This window comes from Oncorhynchus nerka, linkage group LG13 (assembly GCF_034236695.1).
Source record: "Oncorhynchus nerka isolate Pitt River linkage group LG13, Oner_Uvic_2.0, whole genome shotgun sequence".
In the NCBI taxonomy this organism is placed as follows: Eukaryota; Metazoa; Chordata; class Actinopteri; order Salmoniformes; family Salmonidae; genus Oncorhynchus; species Oncorhynchus nerka.
This window is the reverse complement of record NC_088408.1, coordinates 13,871,049-13,890,465: the sequence shown is the minus strand read 5'-3', so window position 1 is coordinate 13,890,465 and position 19,417 is coordinate 13,871,049. Positions and strand designations below refer to the sequence as shown.

At 45.7% G+C, this 19,417-nt stretch overlaps 1 protein-coding gene across 1 annotated transcript in view; it reads left to right on the top strand.

Annotated features, from left to right (window-relative positions):
- The window catches only part of LOC115117491 (forkhead box protein N3-like), a 127,797-nt gene extending 109,972 nt beyond the window's left edge, over positions 1-17,825 (top strand). Inside the window, exons 5-6 of the mRNA XM_029645962.2 lie at positions 10,655-10,763; positions 12,934-17,825. Of these exons, the coding sequence (XP_029501822.2) occupies positions 10,655-10,763; positions 12,934-13,426 (602 nt within the window). The 3' untranslated portion in view covers positions 13,427-17,825. The remainder of the gene's footprint in view (positions 1-10,654; positions 10,764-12,933) is intronic.
- Positions 17,826-19,417: the final 1,592 nt, after the last annotated feature.

Below are 19,417 nucleotides of genomic sequence, written 5' to 3'. Positions count from 1 at the left end.
ATTTAAGTCATTTAGCAGACGCTCTTATCCAGAGCGACTTACAAATTGGTGCATTCACCTTATGACATCCAGTGGAGCAGCCACTTTACAATAGTGCATCTAAATCTTTTAAGGGGGTGAGAAGGATTACTTTATCCTATCCTAGGTATTCCTTAAAGAGGTGGGGTTTCAGGTGTCTCCGGAAGGTGGTGATTGACTCCGCTGTCCTGGCGTCGTGAGGGAGTTTGTTCCACCATTGGGGGGCCAGAGCAGCGAACAGTTTTGACTGGGCTGAGCGGGAACTGTACTTCCTCAGTGGTAGGGAGGCGAGCAGGCCAGAGGTGGATGAACGCAGTGCCCTTGTTTGGGTGTAGGGCCTGATCAGAGCCTGGAGGTACTGAGGTGCCGTTCCCCTCACAGCTCCGTAGGCAAGCACCATGGTCTTGTAGCGGATGCGAGCTTCAACTGGAAGCCAGTGGAGAGAGCGGAGGAGCGGGGTGACGTGAGAGAACTTGGGAAGGTTGAACACCAGACGGGCTGCGGCGTTCTGGATGAGTTGTAGGGGTTTAATGGCACAGGCAGGGAGCCCAGCCAACAGAGAGTTGCAGTAATCCAGACGGGAGATGACAAGTGCCTGGATTAGGTCCTGCACCGCTTCCTGTGTGAGGCAGGGTCGTACTCTGCGGATGTTGTAGAGCATGAACCTACAGGAACAGGCCACCGCCTTGATGTTAGTTGAGAACGACAGGGTGTTGTCCAGGATCACGCCAAGGTTCTTAGCGCTCTGGGAGGAGGACACAGTGGAGTTGTCAACCGTGATGGCGAGATCATGGAACGGGCAGTCCTTCCCCGGGAGGAAGAGCAGCTCATTCTTGCAGAGGTTCAGCTTGAGGTGGTGATCCGTCATCCACACTGATATGTCTGCCAGACATGCAGAGATGCGATTCGCCACCTGGTCATCAGAAGGGGAAAGGAGAAGATTAATTGTGTGTCGTCTGCATAGCAATGATAGGAGAGACCATGTGAGGTTATGACAGAGCCAAGTGACTTGGTGTATAGCGAGAATAGGAGAGGGCCTAGAACAGAGCCCTGGGGGACACCAGTGGTGAGAGCACGTGGTGAGGAGACGGATTGTCGCCACGCCACCTAGTAGGAGCGACCTGTCAGGTAGGACGCAATCCAAGCGTGGGCCGCGCCGGAGATGCCCAACTCGGAGAGGGTGGAGAGGAGGATCTGATGGTTCACAGTATCGAAGGCAGCCGATAGGTCTAGAAGGATGAGAGCAGAGGAGAGAGAGTTAGCTTTAGCAGTGCGGAGCGCCTCCGTGATACAGAGAAGAGCAGTCTCAGTTGAATGACTAGTCTTGAAACCTGACTGATTTGGATCAAGAAGGTCATTCTGAGAGAGATAGCGGGAGAGCTGGCCAAGGACGGCACGTTCAAGGGTTTTGGAGAGAAAAGAAAGAAGGGATACTGGTCTGTAGTTGTTGACATCGGAGGGATCGAGTGTAGGTTTTTTCAGAAGGGTGCAACTCTCGCTCTCTTGAAGACGGAAGGGACGTAGCCAGCGGTCAGGGATGAGTTGATGAGCGAGGTGAGGTAAGGGAGAAGGTCTCCGGAAATGGTCTGGAGAAGAGGAGGGGATAGGGTCAAGCGGGCAGGTTGTTGGGCGGCCGGCCGTCACAAGACACGAGATTTCATCTGGAGAGAGAGGGGAGAAAGAGGTCAGAGCACAGGGTAGGGCAGTGTGAGCAGAACCAGCGGTGTCGTTTGACTTAGCAAACGAGGATCGGATGTCGTCGACCTTCTTTTCAAAATGGTTGACGAAGTCATCTGCAGAGAGGGAGGAGGGGGGGAGGGGGAGGGGGATTCAGGAGGGAGGAGAAGGTGGCAAAGAGCTTCCTAGGGTTAGAGGCAGATGCTTGGAATTTAGAGTGGTAGAAAGTGGCTTTAGCAGCAGCGACATAAGAGGAAAATGTAGAGAGGAGGGAGTGAAAGGATGCCAGGTCCGCAGGGAGGCGAGTTTTCCTCCATTTCCGCTCGGCTGCCCGGAGCCCTGTTCTGTGAGCTCGCAATGAGTCGTCGAGCCACGGAGCAGGAGGGAGGACCGAGCCGGCCTGGAGGATAGGGGACATAGAGAGTCAAAGGATGCAGAAAGGGAGGAGAGGAGGGTTGAGGAGGCTGGGTAGACGTGGGGAGGTTAAAGTCGCCCAGAACTGTGAGAGGTGAGCCGTCCTCAGGAAAGGAGCTTATCAAGGCATCAAGCTCATTGATGAACTCTCCGAGGGAACCTGGAGGGCGATAAATGATAAGGATGTTAAGCTTGAAAGGGCTGGTAACTGTGACAGCATGGAATTCAAAGGAGGCGATAGACAGATGGGTAAGGGGAGAAAGAGAGAATGACCACTTGGGAGAGATGAGGATCCCGGTGCCACCACCCCGCTGACCAGAAGCTCTCGTGGTGTGCGAGAACACGTGGGCGGACGAAGAGAGAGCAGTAGGAGTAGCAGTGTTATCTGTGGTGATCCATGTTTCCGTCAGTGCCAAGAAGACGAGGGACTGGAGGGAGGCATAGGCTGAGATGAACTCTGCCTTGTTGGCCGCAGATCGGCAGTTCCAGAGGCTACCGGAGACCTGGAACTCCACGTGGGTCGTGCGCGCTGGGACCACCAGATTAGGGTGGCCGCGGCCACGCGGTGTGGAGCGTTTGTATGGTCTGTGCAGAGAGGAGAGAACAGGGATAGACAGACACATAGTTGACAGGCTACAGAAGAGGCTACGCTAATGCAAAGGAGATTGGAATGACAAGTGGACTACACGTCTCGAATGTTCAGAAAGTTGAGCTTACGTAGCAAGAATCTTATTGACTAAAATGATTAAAAATGATACAGTACTGCTGAAGTAGGCTAGCTGGCAGTGGCTGCGTTGTTGACTTTGTAGGCTAGCTGGCAGTGGCTGCGTTGTTGATTACGTTACGTTGCGTTAAAAGAACGACAATAGCTGGCTAGGTAACCTAGAAAATCGCTCTAGACTACACAATTATCTTTGATACAGAGACGGCTATGTAGCTAGCTATGTAGCTAGCTACGATCAAACAAATCAAACCGTTGTACTGTAATAAAATGAAATGAAAATGTGATACTACCTGTGGAGCGAGGCGGAATGCGACCGGGTTGTTGAGTTCTAATCGGTAGACGTTGGCTAGCTGTTGGCTAGCTAGCAGTGTCTCCTACGTTAAGGACGACAAATAGCTGGCTGCGTTGTTGATTCAGGGGCTAGCTGGCTAGCTAGCTAGCAGTGTTGATTACGTTACGTTGCGTTAAAAGAACGACAATAGCTGGCTAGGTAACCTAGAAAATCGCTCTAGACTACACAATTATCTACACAATTATCTTTGATACAGAGACGGCTATGTAGCTAGCTATGTAGACGGTGGGCGTTAGCTAGCTGGCTAGCTGCTGGGCAGATACGTTAGGACGACGAAATACGATAATTACGCAATTATCTTTGATACAAATCCCCTTCATATTTATCAGGCGTCGGTACCTTGGGTTCACGGAAGGAAACCGCACCAGACACGGCAGGTGAGATGGGTGAAACAGATGGTGAATGAATCGCCGGCAAACTGAGCTGATCCTGGATTTGTGTCAAGCTAGCAGATAAGTTCTGGATTGAACCCGCTATCTCCTGTAGCGCCGTCTTGTGTTGTCCCAATGTCTTCCCCTGCTGGGTAATGGCATGGCAAACGGAGTCCAGGTCCGCTGGGTTCATCCTTGGCCGGATCGTTCTGTCACGTTCTTTCAAAATCGAACCCAGAAGCAGACCAGGACAAGGAGAGTAGGAAGAAGGTGAGTATTTATTTACAAGTGAATGTGAATGGGTAGATATATCCAGGTGGCGTAGCGGGCAGCGGTGGTGAGTTGATGGGAGTAAATACCTGGAAAATACCTGTCTATTTGTGGAAAAATCACCTTGATTAACTCTTGAGTCATATCCCAGTTTACCTATTTGCTTATGGTCTTGCCTACACGTGTTAGTAGTAACGTGTTTTTTAAATTTCATGAGCAAATATATATATATATTTTTTAATGGCAAACCAAACAAAAATTAAACGGGCTTATTTATATAATCAATATGAGTTCGGAGAGCTAATTTTTTTAAAATATTAAAGCATTAGACCTCTAACTAAAGGCGTCCATCATATAAAAGCTACACTTATATCCAAACTGGTTCTCAAGCAGATTAGTAAGGTCTCACACCATGTTCAAGAACAGTTTTTTTCCCTTTATTCAAATGACAACTTCTCACTTTCGGTTATTTGATCATGAAATCATCTCTAAAATATAGCTATTTTTAAAACAAGCCATAGAAAGTTGGATGCAGTTTCAGTTTAATCCACCAGAAAAGACAGAACAAATAATATAGCTGTCACGTTCTTTCAAAATCGAACCCAGAAGCAGACCAGGACAAGGAGAGTAGGAAAAAGGTGAGTATTTATTTACAAGTGAATGTGAATGGGTAGATATATCCAGGTGGCGTAGCGGGCAGCGGTGGTGAGTTGATGGGAGTAAATAGGTGGATGCAATGGGGTAGCGGAATCCTCCTCCGACCAGGCGGGAATGGGGTAAATGATCCGGGTGAGTAACTGAAGACAGAACAAACGGAGGTAAGTTTAAGGCAAGCAATACGTAAAAAAACAACAAAACAAATTCTATCCAACTTGAGGCTGATACTATGGCACAACATACTGTTCATGGCTAACGATCCGGCAGGGAATGGATGTCAGGTCCGGGTTTATGAAGAGGAGAGATGATGATCAGGACCAGGTGTGCAGATAGCTGATGGGATACAGGTGCGGGTAATCAGAACTCCCAACTGGCTACATTGCCCGGCAACCAGACAGGGTGCGTTCCAGGACGCCGGAAAAAAACACTCCAGGACAGAACACAGGCAAAAAACAGACTCAGGAAACGGGATTCGTGACAATAGCAAATATTGTTGTTATTCTCAAATATAGTAATTGATTAAAAAACATACTTTTCAATACATTTAAAAAAAGGTTATAATCTTTGTAAATTATATCCTAAATAGGTCTAGCGGAGTTATGTCACACGTGCAGCTAACTAAAATATATGGCAATGTCTGCTCTACCCAAAATTACAACCAACTAACAGCTAATTGCAGCACAATACAAATAGTCTGGGTGGCCATTTGATTAGCTGTTCAGGAGTCTTATGGCTTGGTGGTAGAAGCTGTTAAGAAGCCTTTTGGACCTAGACTTGATGCTCCGGTAGTCTTTGACAATTTTTAGGGCCTTCCTCTGACACCACCTGGTACAGAGGTCCGGGGTGGTTTTCAGACACCTTGACATTTGTTACTTTACAGGTTTATTCTAAAATTGATTATTTAAAAAATAATGGGAGAATCTCCCCAAATACAGGTGTGCCAAGCTTGTAGCTTCATAACCAAGAAAACTCGAGGCTGTAATCGCTGCCAAAGGTTCTCCAACAAAGTACTGAGTAAATGGTCTGAATACTTATGTAAATGTTCTATTTCCATATTACATTTTTTATACATTTGCAAAAATGTCTAAAAACCTGTTATTGCTTTGTCATTACGTGGTATTGTGTGTAATGTGATATGTGATGAGGGGGGGGGAACTATTTAATCAATTTTGTAACATAAAAAATGTGGAAAAAGTCAAGCGGTCTGAATACTCTCCGAATGCACTGTGTATAGGTACAGATTTACAAGAAAATACATGGGGGAGTGTCTGTGATGAGCTGGAGCGTAACTGGAGGGTAACTGGAGGGTCTGTGATGAGCTGGAGCGTAACTGGAGGGTAACTGGAGGGTCTGTGATGAGCTGGAGCGTAACTGGAGGGTAACTGGAGGGTCTGTGATGAGCTGGAGCGTAACTGGAGGGTAACTGGAGCGTCTGTGATGAGCTGGAGCGTAACTGGAGGGTAACTGGAGCGTCTGTGATGAGCTGGAGCGTAACTGGAGCGTAACTGGAGCGTCTGTGATGAGCTGGAGCGTAACTGGAGGGTAACTGGAGGGTCTGTGATGAGCTGAGCTGAGCAGCCTCAAATAACTGGAGTGTCTGTGATGAGCTGAGCTGAGCAGCCTCAAATAACTGGAGTGTCTGTGATGAGCTGGAGCGTAACTGGAGCGTAACTGGAGCGTAACTGGAGCGTAACTGGAGCGTAACTGGAGCGTAACTGGAGCGTAACTGGAGCGTCTGTGATGAGCTGAGCTGAGCTGCCTCAAATAACTGGAGCGTCTGTGATGAGCTGAGCTGAGCTGCCAGCCTCTAATAACTGGAGCGTCTGTGATGAAGCTGGAGCGTCTGTGATGAGCTGAGCTGAGCTGCCAGCCTCTAATAACTGGAGCGTCTGTGATGAGCTGAGCTGAGCTGCCAGCCTCTAATAACTGGAGCGTCTGTGATGAGCTGAGCTGAGCTGCCAGCCTCTAATAACTGGAGCGTCTGTGATGAGCTGAGCTGAGCTGCCAGCCTCTAATAACTGGAGCGTCTGTGATGAGCTGAGCTGCCAGCCTCAAATAACTGGAGAGCAGGCGATGAGCTGAGATGATCAGCCAGCATCAAGTAACTGTGAGATGAACTGAGCTCAGCAGCCAGGCTCAAATACCTGGAGTGTCTAAATATCTGTCTCTCTATCCCCCCTTTCTAAATATCTGTCTCTCTATCCCCCCTTTCTAAATATCTCTGTCTCTCTATCCTCTCTTTCTGAATATCTGTCTCTCTATCCCCCCTTTCTAAATATCTGTCTCTCCATCCCCCCTTTCTAAATATCTGTCTCTCTATCCTCTCTTTCTAAATATCTCTGTCTCTCTATCCTCTCTTTCTAAATATCTCTGTCTCTCTATCCTCTCTTTCTAAATATCTCTTTCTCTCTATCCTCTCTTTCTAAATATCTCTGTCTCTCTATCCTCTCTTTCAAAATATCTCTTTCTCTATCCTCTCTTTCTAAATATCTCTTTCTCTCTATCCTCTCTTTCTAAATATCTCTGTCTCTCTATCCTCTCTTTCAAAATATCTCTTTCTCTATCCTCTCTTTCTAAATTGCTCTTTCTCTCTATCCTCTCTTTCTAAATATCTCTGTCTCTCTATCCTCTCTTTCCACCCCCATTATCTCTTTCTCTATCCTCTCTAAATATATGTCTCTTAATCTATTTCTTTCTGTAAAACTTTCTCTAAGTAAGTTATGCAGACAACAAGCTCTTGCAGTCTCACTGTAGAATTGGATGTTTCTCCAAATGTCAAAATCCAAAGTGTTTTTGACACCCTGGGCTGACTCCTGCTCAGCGTAGTTCTGGTTCTCCAAATGTCAAATTTAGAAGAATACGGGTTAAGGTTTTGGATAGGGTTAAAACAAGAAGTTTATGCACTCATTCCGGATGTTTAGGGTTAAGGGTTAAGGTTTGGGATAGGGTAAAACATTTGTTGTTAAAGCGTCCACCATTGGGATTGAACATGTAACCTTCTGATTCAGTGTCATGGGATTCAGCAATCCACCACTCCCTTCCACAACACCTTTACAAAACTGAAGCCTACTTGATGGTAATAGTGCTCACTGTTGCCCCTAGTGGCCGGTTTTGAATACATTTCCCGAAGTGCGTACTTGTCCAAAAGTCACTCTTGAGCGATCTGCCTGAGACAGAGCATAACAGAACATTGTCCTAGTCATACATATTAACACACACACACGCACAACCCCCCCGCCCTCTCCACAAACGCACAATCCCCCTCCCAACACACAATCCCCCCTCCCACACACAAGCCCCCACATGCACAATCACCCTCCCACACACAATCCCCCCCACACACAATCCACCCCCACACACACAATCCCCCCTTCCCACACACAATCCCCCTTCCCACACACAATCCCCCTTCCCACACACAATCCCCCTCCCACACACACAATCCCCCTCCCCACACACAATCCTCCCCTCCCCCACACAATCCTCCCCCACACACACAATCCACCCCCACACACACAACCCCCTCCCCACACACAATCCCTATTACTAGTCTGTTCAACCTCTCTTTCATATCGTCCGAGATTCCTAAAGATTGGAAAGCTGCCACGGTCATCCCCCTCTTCAAAGGGGGATGACACTCTAGAATATTACAGACCTATATCTATCATGCCCTGCCTTTCTAAAGTCTTTGAAAGCCAAGTTAACAAACAGATCACTGACCATTTCGAATCCCATCGTACCTTCTCCGCTGTGCAATCCGATTTCTGAGCTGGTCACGGGTGCACCTTAGCCACGCTCAAGGTACTAAACGATATCATAACCGCCATCGATAAAAGACAGTACTGTGCAGCCGTCTTCATCTATCTGGCCAAGGCTTTTGCCTCTGTCAATCACCGCATTCTTATCGGCAGACTCAACAGCCTTGGTTTCTCAAATGACTGCCTTGCCTGGTTCACCAACTACTTCTCAGATAGTGTTGTGTGTGTAAAATCGGAGGGCCTGTTGTCCGGACCTCTGGCAGTCTCTATGGGGGTACCACAGGGTTCAATTCTTGGGCCGACTCTTTTCTCTGTATATATCAATGATGACTTAGAATATGTGGACAACTACAAATACCTAGGTGTCTGGTTAGACTGTAAACTCTCCTTCCAGACTCATATTAGCATCTCCAATCCGAAATTAAATCTAGAATCGTCTTCCTATTTTTCAACAAATTCTCCTTCACTCACGCTGCCAAACATACCCTCGTAAAACTGACTATCCTACCGATCCGCGACTTCAGCGATGTCATTTACAAAATAGCTTCCAACACTCTACTCAGCAAACTGGATGCATTCTATCACAGTGCCATCCGTTTTGTCACCAAAGCCCCAAATACCACCCACCACTGCGACCCGTATGCTCTCATTGGCTGGCCCTCGCTACATATTCGTCGCCAGACCCACTGGCTACAGGTCATCTATAAGTCTTTGCTAGATAAAGTTCTGCCTTATCTCAGATCACTGGTCACCATAACAACACTCACCCGTAGCACACGCTCCAGCAGGTATATCTCACTGGTCATCCCCAAAGCCAACACCTCCTTTGGCTGCCTTTCCTCCCAGTTCTCTGCTGCCAATGACTGGAACGGATTGCAAAAATCGCTGAAGTTGGAGACTTATATCTCCCTCACTAACTTTAAATATCAGCTATCTGAGCAGCTTACCAATTGCTGCAGCTCATCTTTAAATAGCCCATCCAATTACCAACTACTACTTTTGCACACCAGTATTTCTACTTGCACATCATCATCTGCACATCTATCACTCTAGTGTTAATTTGCTAAATTGTAATTACTTCGCTACTGTTGGCCTATTTATTGCCTTACCTCCTTACTCCATTTGCACACACTACATATAGATTTTACTATTGTGTTCTTGACTGTACTTTTGTTTATCCCATGTGTAACTCTGTGTTGTTGTTTGTGTCGAAACTGCTTTGCTTTATCTTGGCCAGGTCGCAGTTGTAAATGAGAACTTGTTCTCAACTGGCCTACCTGGTTAAGTAAAGGTGAAATATATTTTTTTTATAAAATCCCCCCTACTCTCACACACACAAAGCCCCCATCCCACACACACAACCCCTCCTCACAAACACACACAACCCCCCCATCCCACAAACACAACCCCGTCCCCCTCCCACACACAATTTCCCCCTCGCCTCACACACAATCCCCCACAAACACACAACCCCCCATCCCCTCCCCACACGCACAATCCCCACCCCCCAACACACACACACACACATCAAGGTATAGCTACATCCAAATATAAACAGCCTGTGTGCGTTAACATCAACACAATGCTGAGACCTGTGATTCTGCTAACCTCAGCCGTTGGGCGGCATTTAGCCTAGTGGTTAGAGCGTTGGGCCCCTGAGCAAGGAAGTTAACCCACTGTTCCACGGGCGCCAAATACGTGGATGTCGATTAAGGCATTCCCCTGCACCTCTGATTCAGAGGGGTTGGGTTACATATTTCAGTTGAAGGCATTCAGTTGTACAACTGACTTCCCATTTGATGGGATGGATTGAGCCGTCCAGCAGACGTTGTTAATTTAATGATTCTCTAGCGGGCTTAACTAATTTAGGACAGTTGCTCGCTTATATAAGCCTCTTCTCTCCCATCAATACCGCTCTGCTGGACTATTCAGAGAACCAATGAATAATCAGTGAACTGATCCCAGGTCTTTCTTAGGTGTATAGGCTACCTTGTGATTCTGGCTTCTTATTCATTATTTCCCTACAGTGAATTCGGGGAGTAGCCCAGACCAGTCAATCCAACATCTCAGCCATTTACCACAATGTTGCTCTATGGAACTTAACAATTATTAAACAACTCTGTGTTGTATGTGTGTGTTCTGTGTATAGATGTATGCATGTGTGCATTTCTGCGTGTGTGTGTGTGTGTGTGGGTGTGTGTGTGTGTGTGTGTGTGTGTGTGTGTGTGTGTGTGTGTTCGGAGAAGGAGGTGTTTCTGTACCCTTGAGTTCCATGCATACAGGAACCTTTCAAATGTTTGCATCCTTTTGTGTGTGTGTGTGTGTGTTTTCTTGTGCACACTAGTGTCTGTTGGCGTGTATTTGTTGGTGTGTATCTCTATGTAAATCCTTGTGTCTCCTCCTCTGTCTGTAGTTTCTCAAGGCGTGATCCAAAATGGGGCCTGCGTCAGGAGCCATTGTCTGTTTCCTGTCATCCGACCCCTACCCATTAGCACCGTGGGCAGAAGGACCACTGCGATAAGGTCAGTGAGCCTGTCGATCAAATGTTGGATTATGACATATGGCTGCACCTGGAGTACACACACACTCACCCTCCCACCTTCCCAAAAGTATTTTTCCACCGTTTACCATTCACATAATCACACATTAATTTGTTTATTACTATTATACTACAAATGAAACCACCACACAAAGGTATTTGGTATTTTATTCTGTTTAGTACAGTACTACATGTTGAGTTCAGTCTTACACTGTATCCAAAATGGCACCCTTTTCCCTATGGGCCCTGGTCAAAAGTAGTGCACTATATAGGGAATATAGTGCTATTTGTAAGTCTTATCACAACCAGGTGTGTTTCTACAGCCATCACACTGGTTTATTCCTGTGAAGAGCCTGGTGATTCAGAGAAGCTTTAGGAACAGGCCTGGCCATGCTTATCCATCATGGGAGCATGAGATCATGAAAGGACACAAACACACACACACACACACACACACACACGCACACGCACACGCACACGCACACGCACACACACACACACACACACACACGCACACCATGTCATGAATTAAACATCCCCACTGGCAGGGCAGCAGCTCATATAAGGTATGCATGGAATATTTCATCATTTAGAGGATGGTATGTCCTTCCTATGAGATATTAATGCTGCCAGACTGTCCTGCTAAAGGAAAATGAGGTCCGAGCGAGGGGTTTGCTGTGGTGTGGACGGACAGAGGAAGTACTTTCATTTATTTATCCCGCGATGCTCTGATCAGCTTTTATGGTATATCAAATGTACTATTGTAATGACACAGTAACTATACAGAAATACACTATAGATACAAAAGTATGTGGACACCCCTTCAAATTAGTGGGTCTGGCTATTTCAGCCACACCTGTTGCTGACAGGCGTATACAATTGAGCACAGTCATCTCAATAGACTAACAATAGACTAACATTGGCAGTAGAATGGCCTTACTGAAGAGCTCAATGACTTTCAACGTGGCACAGTCATAGGATGCCACCTTTCCAACAAGTCAGTCTGTCAAATTTCTGCCCTGCTAGAGCTTCCCCGGTCAACTGTAAGTGCTGTTATTGTGAAATGGAAACATCTAGGAGCACCATGGCTCAGCCCCAAAGTGGTAGGCCATAGAAGCTCACAGAACGGGACCACCGAGTGCTGAAGCGTGTAAAATATGTCTGTCCTTGGTTGCAACATTGTGCCTCTGGAAGTAACATCAGCACAAGAACTGTGCGTCAGGAGCTTCATGAAATGGGTTTCCATGGTCAAGCAGCCACACACAAGCCTAAAATCACCATGTCCAATGCCAAGCGTGGGCTGGAGTGGCATAAAGCTCACCGCCATTGGACTTTGGAGCAGTGGAAAAGCGTTGTCTGGAGTGATGATTCATGCTTCACTATCTGGCAGTCTGACGGATAAATCTGGGTTCAGTCGATGCAAAGAAAATGCCACCTGCCCCAATGCATAGTGCCAGCTGTAAAGTTTGGTGGAGGAGGAATAATGGTCTGGGGCTGTTTTTCATATTTCGGGCTAGGCCCCTTAGTTCCAGTTTTGGGAAATCTTAACACTACAGCATACAATGACATTCTAGACGATTCTGTGCTTCCAACTTTGTGGCACCAGCTTGGGGAAGGACCTTTCCTGTTTCAGCATGACAATGCCCCCATGCACAAAGAGAGGTCCCTAAAGAATGGGTTTGTTGAGATCAGGGTGGAAGAACTTGACTGGTCTGCACAGAGCCCTGACCTGAACCATCTTTCACATCTACTCCTGCTCCTCCCCTTTTTCGATAGGGCAAATGAAGTCTAACATTTTTAAGTGGAAAATACAAACTTTAGAAGCCTTTTTAACCCTGAATACCCAACAAGTTAGGATTTTCCCCTGCGAAGGAAAATTATCTGCAACAACAGAGTGATCAAATTAAGATAGTATACCTGTATACCCCCTGGACCGGACGCTAGTCTATCGCAGGGCCTTACCCCCAATCTACAGTATGTCTTTAATAGCAGAGATGCATCGGGTCCAATTTGTACAGTCTTAGGTATGACTCGGCCCGGGATTGAACTCCCTACCTTCCAATCTCAGTGCAGACACTCTAACCAAGAATGTAGTCTGTTTACATTAAAGAGTAACTATAGCCTTCCTATCTCTCCTGTGTGTCTTTCTCCAGGTCAGCTCTGGGAGACTACCTGACCCCCTGTGACACCTCCCACCCTCCCAGCGACGACCTCCAGGAGGACCACAACTACAGCAATGCCAAATCCCCCAGCATGCCCTGTTCTTCCCAGGGGCCCTCCGTGTCCGACGAAGACGATGAAATCATTGCAGTGGAGGTGGGAGTCCACCGAGGGGTCAAATCCGAACCTAAAGAAGTCCCACTGGACTCTGCCTCCGTCTCCTTCCTATCCCAGCATGCCCGGCGACGGGGACTGCCCTGGACCAAAAACCGCCTGCGGGCCCTGGGTGACACACTGCCGCTGAAGAAGCGCCGTTCGGCAGCATCGGCAGAGAAGCCGCCGTTGGAGAGCGATGATGAGGAGATGAAGGAGGCGGCTGGGTCGTTGCTCCACCTGGCGGGAGTCAGGGCGTGCCTCAACAACATCACAAACCGAGCCAAGGCTGCTCAGAAAGAGAAGGAGCAGAAAGAGGCCCTCAGAAACTAACTAATGCCAGGCCATAGAGAGGCCTACACATCAGGCCTGTACACCTGGCCTACACACCTGTCCAGCACACCTGGACTACACACATATCGCCATGGCCTAGAAAGTAATAGCTGAGACACGCCACAAAGACCAACGGCTAAAAGCAGTGTTACAAGGTGTGTTAACAATCACCTGCTGGGTGTTGACAAATGGTGGAGATTCAACATGTAGAAACGTTGTGAAATGAACAGAAAAGGACAGCAGATATTCTGGTAAGATTAGATAGGAAGGACACCAGCTGCTTCTAACCATTGGTGGTGTGTTGTGTCTCTGATGCCTGATTCCCACTATTGACCCAAACTAAAGCCTAAACTGTGCTGGCTCTGAACATTTATTTACAGAGTGTCCTTTCCAGCATGGTTCCAGCAGCAACTATGGTGGATGAGGGTAACCAGGCCAGGAAGCTCCAGTACATCTCGGCTTGGCTCAGCTCAACTTTGGCTTCCATAGTGTGAAAAGGGTATATGGCCAGGCCTGAGCACAGAGTCCTTCAGTAGGACGACACACCAGGTCTACACACTGACCTATCAACCACCAACGGGCCAAGACAAAGAACTCTATTCAAGCATTAGTCTCAATAGACATTACTTCATCTATCTCTCTCACTCTATCTCTCTCTAGCTCTCTTTCTCTCCTCCAGGGGCATTAGGAGCATCCTACTTATTTGTGGCAATATCAGAAACCATGTTTTCCTATACGTTTCCTATACGTTTCCTATATGTTTCCTATAAGTTTCCTATATGTTTCCTATATGTTTCCTATATGTTTCCTATACCTTTCCTATATGTTTCCTATGTGTTTCCTATATGTTTCCTATACGTTTCCTATACGTTTCCTATATGTTTCCTATAAGTTTCCTATGTGTTTCCTATATGTTTCCTATATGTTTCCTATACGTTTCCTATATGTTTCCTATACGTTTCCTATATGTTTCAATGCTAACTCTGATGGGTAATTGATTCTCATGTGTCTCTGTTGATGTTTTTATGTTGTGTAAAGGGATGCAAGCCATAGAAAAATATGTTTTGTCCCTAATTAGGGAAAAACATAGTAGAAAATGTCATGTTTGAGGAGACTAGCTGACCGTTTTGTGTAATCTGTAAGTGTCAGAGGTTACGTCTGTGAATCTGTAGCAAATGTCCAGTAATGTAAGCAAGGAAGTTGAGCCAATAATACTTACAGTTTTAAAACAGGTAAAACCTGCTGCTCACACATCCTATGCCCATGAGCACAACATGTAAGACTGTGCCAAAGACAAGCGACCGGGTTGCCTGATGTAGCCAATCTGCTTACAAAGACAAATGTAAAGGCATAGCATGGTCATGTATGGCTCAGTTGGTGGAGCACGGCTGTTGCACCACCTAGGGTTGTGGATTCAATACCCGTGGCTACCCGCATAAATTGTATTCATGCACGACTGTACGTTGCTTTGGATAAAAGCATCTGCCCAATGGCAATATAGTATTACATCAGAAAATCTTCAGAGAAGAGACAGGAGAATACCGTAAATGTCTAAACAATTGTAAAAATCTGTTCTTAGAGAATCACGCATGCACTTAATTGACATTCATTACAGCTATTTCTATTACCAATAGTAAAGACATCACGGAGAATGGGGCACGATTCCTTTAAGAGCACTTTTTAATATTTAAGGAAAATTAGAACTTTACTGTTACAATGTTTTTGTTGTCATGGTGACGACTTAGTGCCGGGTCAGAGGCAATATATCTCCTCCATCTTGTGCTTGTTGCTCATATGCATCTGAAATTGCACCCTATTCCCTTTATATTGCACTACCTTGTCCAGAGCGTCATGGGCTCTGGCCAAAAGTAGTGCACTATATAGGGAATAGGGTGCCATTTCAGACACAGTTTCACTTAGACTATGTCCCTCAAACTCTTCCAGTATTTCTCTTCTATTAAAAAGTGAATGTCAGTTTAAATATACCCCATGTTACGACACCTGCCTATCATTTAACAGACTCACAAAACTATTTACATAAATTGTGGATTCGTTGTCGTTTTATCTCTGTTTGAAATGTTTCCCATTCTTTCTCTACCTACTCTCATAAAAGTATAAGCAATTTGTCCAGTCTGGACAACTGTAAAAAGGTTAGAAAATATTTTATTTTTCCTTTCTTAATTGAAGCAATTTGACCTGCAGGACTTTCTCAGTTATATTGCATGGGTGCTTGTAAATAAGATACAAAAGTAAATCATTTTTTATTCAAAGATCATGTAATATAAACAATGTATTTAGCATGAAGCATGACTTATTTTCATATAAACTTAGATCCTACAAGAGAAAACTAAGTTTTTGCAGACAATTCTTATACCCTCGATTTTTGTTTAATTTAATTCGATTTTTTTTGTTGTAAATTGATAATTGTATTTCTTCAGATGAGCAGATTTATAAAGACAAATCTTCTTCAAGGAGAAATGTTATGGGGAAATCACTCTGGCCCTTCTACTCTGGGCTTTAGGTATAACAGACCTGGGTTTAAATACTATTTGAAAGCTTTCAAATACTTTGAATGACCTTGAGTGCCAGATGGGCGGGGTTTGTACTTTGGGACTTTTCTATTTGTTCCATTGAGGCAAGCCCTATCAAGCACAGCCCAAGTATTTTACATTATGTCAAATAGTGTAGTGTTTAAACCCATGTCTGTTAGGTATAAGGCTAGATTGAAAAGCCTCTAGTGTGGTTTTCAGTCTTCTGCCTCTTAAAAGATAAATATGTCAATGGTCTAGTGTTTTTCAGAAGTTATCAATAGTGTGTGTGTGTGAGTGTGTGTCCAACAACCATACACCCTTTAGCATTGTGCCTGTTCTCAAGGCGTTGTGTTCCGATGTCTTTGATTGACATTATTTCATATTGAACAGCACATATTTCTTTATTTATCACAGTATTTTCTCATCTTGTGAATATGTTACTATTGGGTCCGAGTTTTCTCCTGGCAGAAACCTCAGTGTAAACTGATGGGGTATAAGGAACTGTTTAACATGAAATTTAGAATTCGTCAGAATGTTCAGAACAAGTTCCACTGTTCTAATTGGCTCCCTAGTCTACACCAGATTAGCATAGGCAAACCTTTTGTTCAAAGTTATGTCAGATACAATATATTAATGTATGACTCAATAGAGCCTGTTTTTATGGATTATTTACTTTGGAAAAATGACATTACAAAGGAAAAGTATTATATAATGAGCGATGTTTAAACCCTGCCAATTGTTTCAGTTTTGAGTGATTCAGTACATTTAGCCCTGCCGTAGATGATTAGTGTAAGCTATAATGAGAATACATTAAAGCCTTAGTCAGTTCATGCTCTGGTATGTTCATATATACATGCATACATTTAAATGTCACCTTTATTTAACTAGGCAATTCAGTTAAGAACAAATTCTTATTTACAATGACGGGCCTGCCTCGAACAACAGATGTTTTAACTTGTCAGCTTGGGGATTTGATCCTCTAACCACTAGGCTACCTGCTGCCCAAAACTGTACATACATACATACTGTACATACATACATACATACATACATACATACATACATACATACATACATACATACATACATTGGAGTGAGATAATGAACATGTTTCTGGTACAACCAGCAGAGGTAATAGGGTTTGGACTGAGGTTATGTGCAGAGTAGAGTCAGAGTAGAGTCAGAGAGGTCCAGAGAGAGTCAGAGTAGAGTCAGAGTAGAGTCAGAGAGGTCCAGAAAGAGTCAGAGTAGAGTCAGAGTAGAGTCAGACAGGTCCAGAGACAGTCAGAGTAGAGTCAGAGAGGTCCAGAGAGTGTCAGAGTAGAGTCAGAGTAGAGTCAGAGTAGAGTCAGATAGAGCCAGAGTAGAGTCAGAGAGGTCCAGAGAGTGTCAGAGTAGAGTCAGATAGAGCCAGAGTAGAGTCAGAGTAGAGTCAGACAGGTCCAAAGAGAGTCAGAGTAGAGTCAGAGTAGAGTCAGAGAGGTCCAGAGATTGTCAGAGTAGAGTCAGATAGAGCCAGAGTAGAGTCAGAGTAGAGTCAGAGTAGAGTTAGAGGTCCAGAGAGTGTCAGAGTAGAGTCAGAGTAGAGTCAGACAGGTCCAGAGAGTGTCAGAGTAGAGTCAGAGTAGAGTCAGAGTAGAGTCAGATAGAGCCAGAGTAGAGTCAGAGTTGAGTCAGAGTAGAGTCAGACAGGTCCAGAGAGAGTCAGAGTAGAGTCAGAGAGGTCCAGAGAGTGTCAGAGTAGAGTCAGATAGAGCCAGAGTAGAGTCAGAGTAGAGTCAGACAGGTCCAAAGAGAGTCAGAGTAGAGTCAGAGTAGAGCCAGAGTAGAGTCAGAGTAGAGCCAGAGTAGAGTCAGAGTAGAGTCAGACAGGTAGAGTCCAGAGTAGAGTCAGAGTAGAGTCAGATAGAGCCAGAGTTAGAGTCAGAGTAGAGAGTCCAGAGATTGTCCAGTAGAGTTAGAGTCAGAGTGTAGAGTCAGAGTAGAGTCAGACAGGTCCAGAGAGTGTCAGAGTAGAGTCAGAGTAGAGCCAGAGTAGAGCCAGAGTAGAGTCAGAGTAGAGTCAGAGTAGAGTCAGATAGAGCCAGAGTAGAGTCAGAGTTGAGTCAGAGTAGAGTCAGACAGGTCCAGAGATTGTCAGAGTAGAGTCAGATAGAGCCAGAGTAGAGTCAGAGTAGAGTCAGAGTAGAGTCAGAGAGGTCCAGAGAGAGTCAGAGTAGAGTCAGAGAGGTCCAGAGAGTGTCAGAGTAGAGTCAGATAGAGCCAGAGTAGAGTCAGAGTAGAGTCAGACAGGTCCAAAGAGAGTCAGAGTAGAGTCAGACAGGTCCAAAGAGAGTCAGAGTAGAGTCAGAGTAGAGTAAGAGTAGAGTCAGAGAGGTCCAGAGATTGTCAGAGTAGAGTCAGATAGAGCCAGTAGAGTAGTAGAGTCAGAGTAGAGTCAGAGAGGTCCAGAGAGTGTCAGAGTAGAGTCAGAGTAGAGTCAGACAGGTCCAGAGAGAGTCAGAGTAGAGTCAGAGTAGAGTCAGAGTAGAGCCAGAGTAGAGTCAGAGTAGAGTCAGACAGGTCCAAAGAGAGTCAGAGTAGAGTCAGAGTAGAGTCAGAGTAGAGTCAGAGAGGTCCAGAGATTGTCAGAGTAGAGTTAGATAGAGCCAGAGTAGAGTCAGAGTCCAGAGATTGTCAGAGAGTCAGAGTCAGAGAGGTCAGAGAGTGTCAGAGTAGAGTCAGAGTAGAGTCAGTAGAGTCAGTCAGAGGTCCAGAGTGTCAGAGTAGAGTCAGAGCCAGAGTAGAGTCAGAGTAGAGTCAGAGTAGAGCAGAGTAGAGTCAGAGAGCCAGAGAGAGTCAGAGTAGAGTCAGACAGGCCAGAGAGAGTCAGAGTAGAGTCAGAGTAGAGTCAGAGTAGAGTTAGAGTCAGAGAGTCAGAGTAGAGTCAGACAGGTCCCAGAGAGATAGAGTGTCAGTCAGAGTAGAGTCAGATAGAGCCAGAGTAGAGTCAGAGTAGAGTCAGACAGGTAGAGTCAGAGTAGAGTCAGAGTAGAGTCAGTCAGAGAGGTCCAGAGATTGTCAGAGTAGAGTCAGTCAGAGAGTTAGAGTAGAGTCAGAGAGGTCCAGAGTCAGACAGGTCATTGTCAGAGTAGAGTCAGATAGAGCCAGAGTAGAGTCAGAGTAGAGTCAGAGAGAGTCAGGTCCAAGAGAGTCAGTCCAGAGAGTCAGAGTAGAGTCAGACAGGTCCAAGAGTCAGAGTAGAGTCAGATAGAGTCAGAGTAGAGTCAGAGAGCCAGAGTAGAGTCAGAGTCAGAGTCAGAGTAGAGTCAGACAGGTCCAGAGATTGTCAGAGTCAGAGTCAGATAGAGCCAGAGTAGAGTCAGAGTAGAGTCAGAGTCAGACAGGTCCAGAGAGTAGAGTCAGAGTAGAGAGAGTCAGAGAGGTCCAGAGAGTGTCAGAGAGAGTCAGAGAGTCAGAG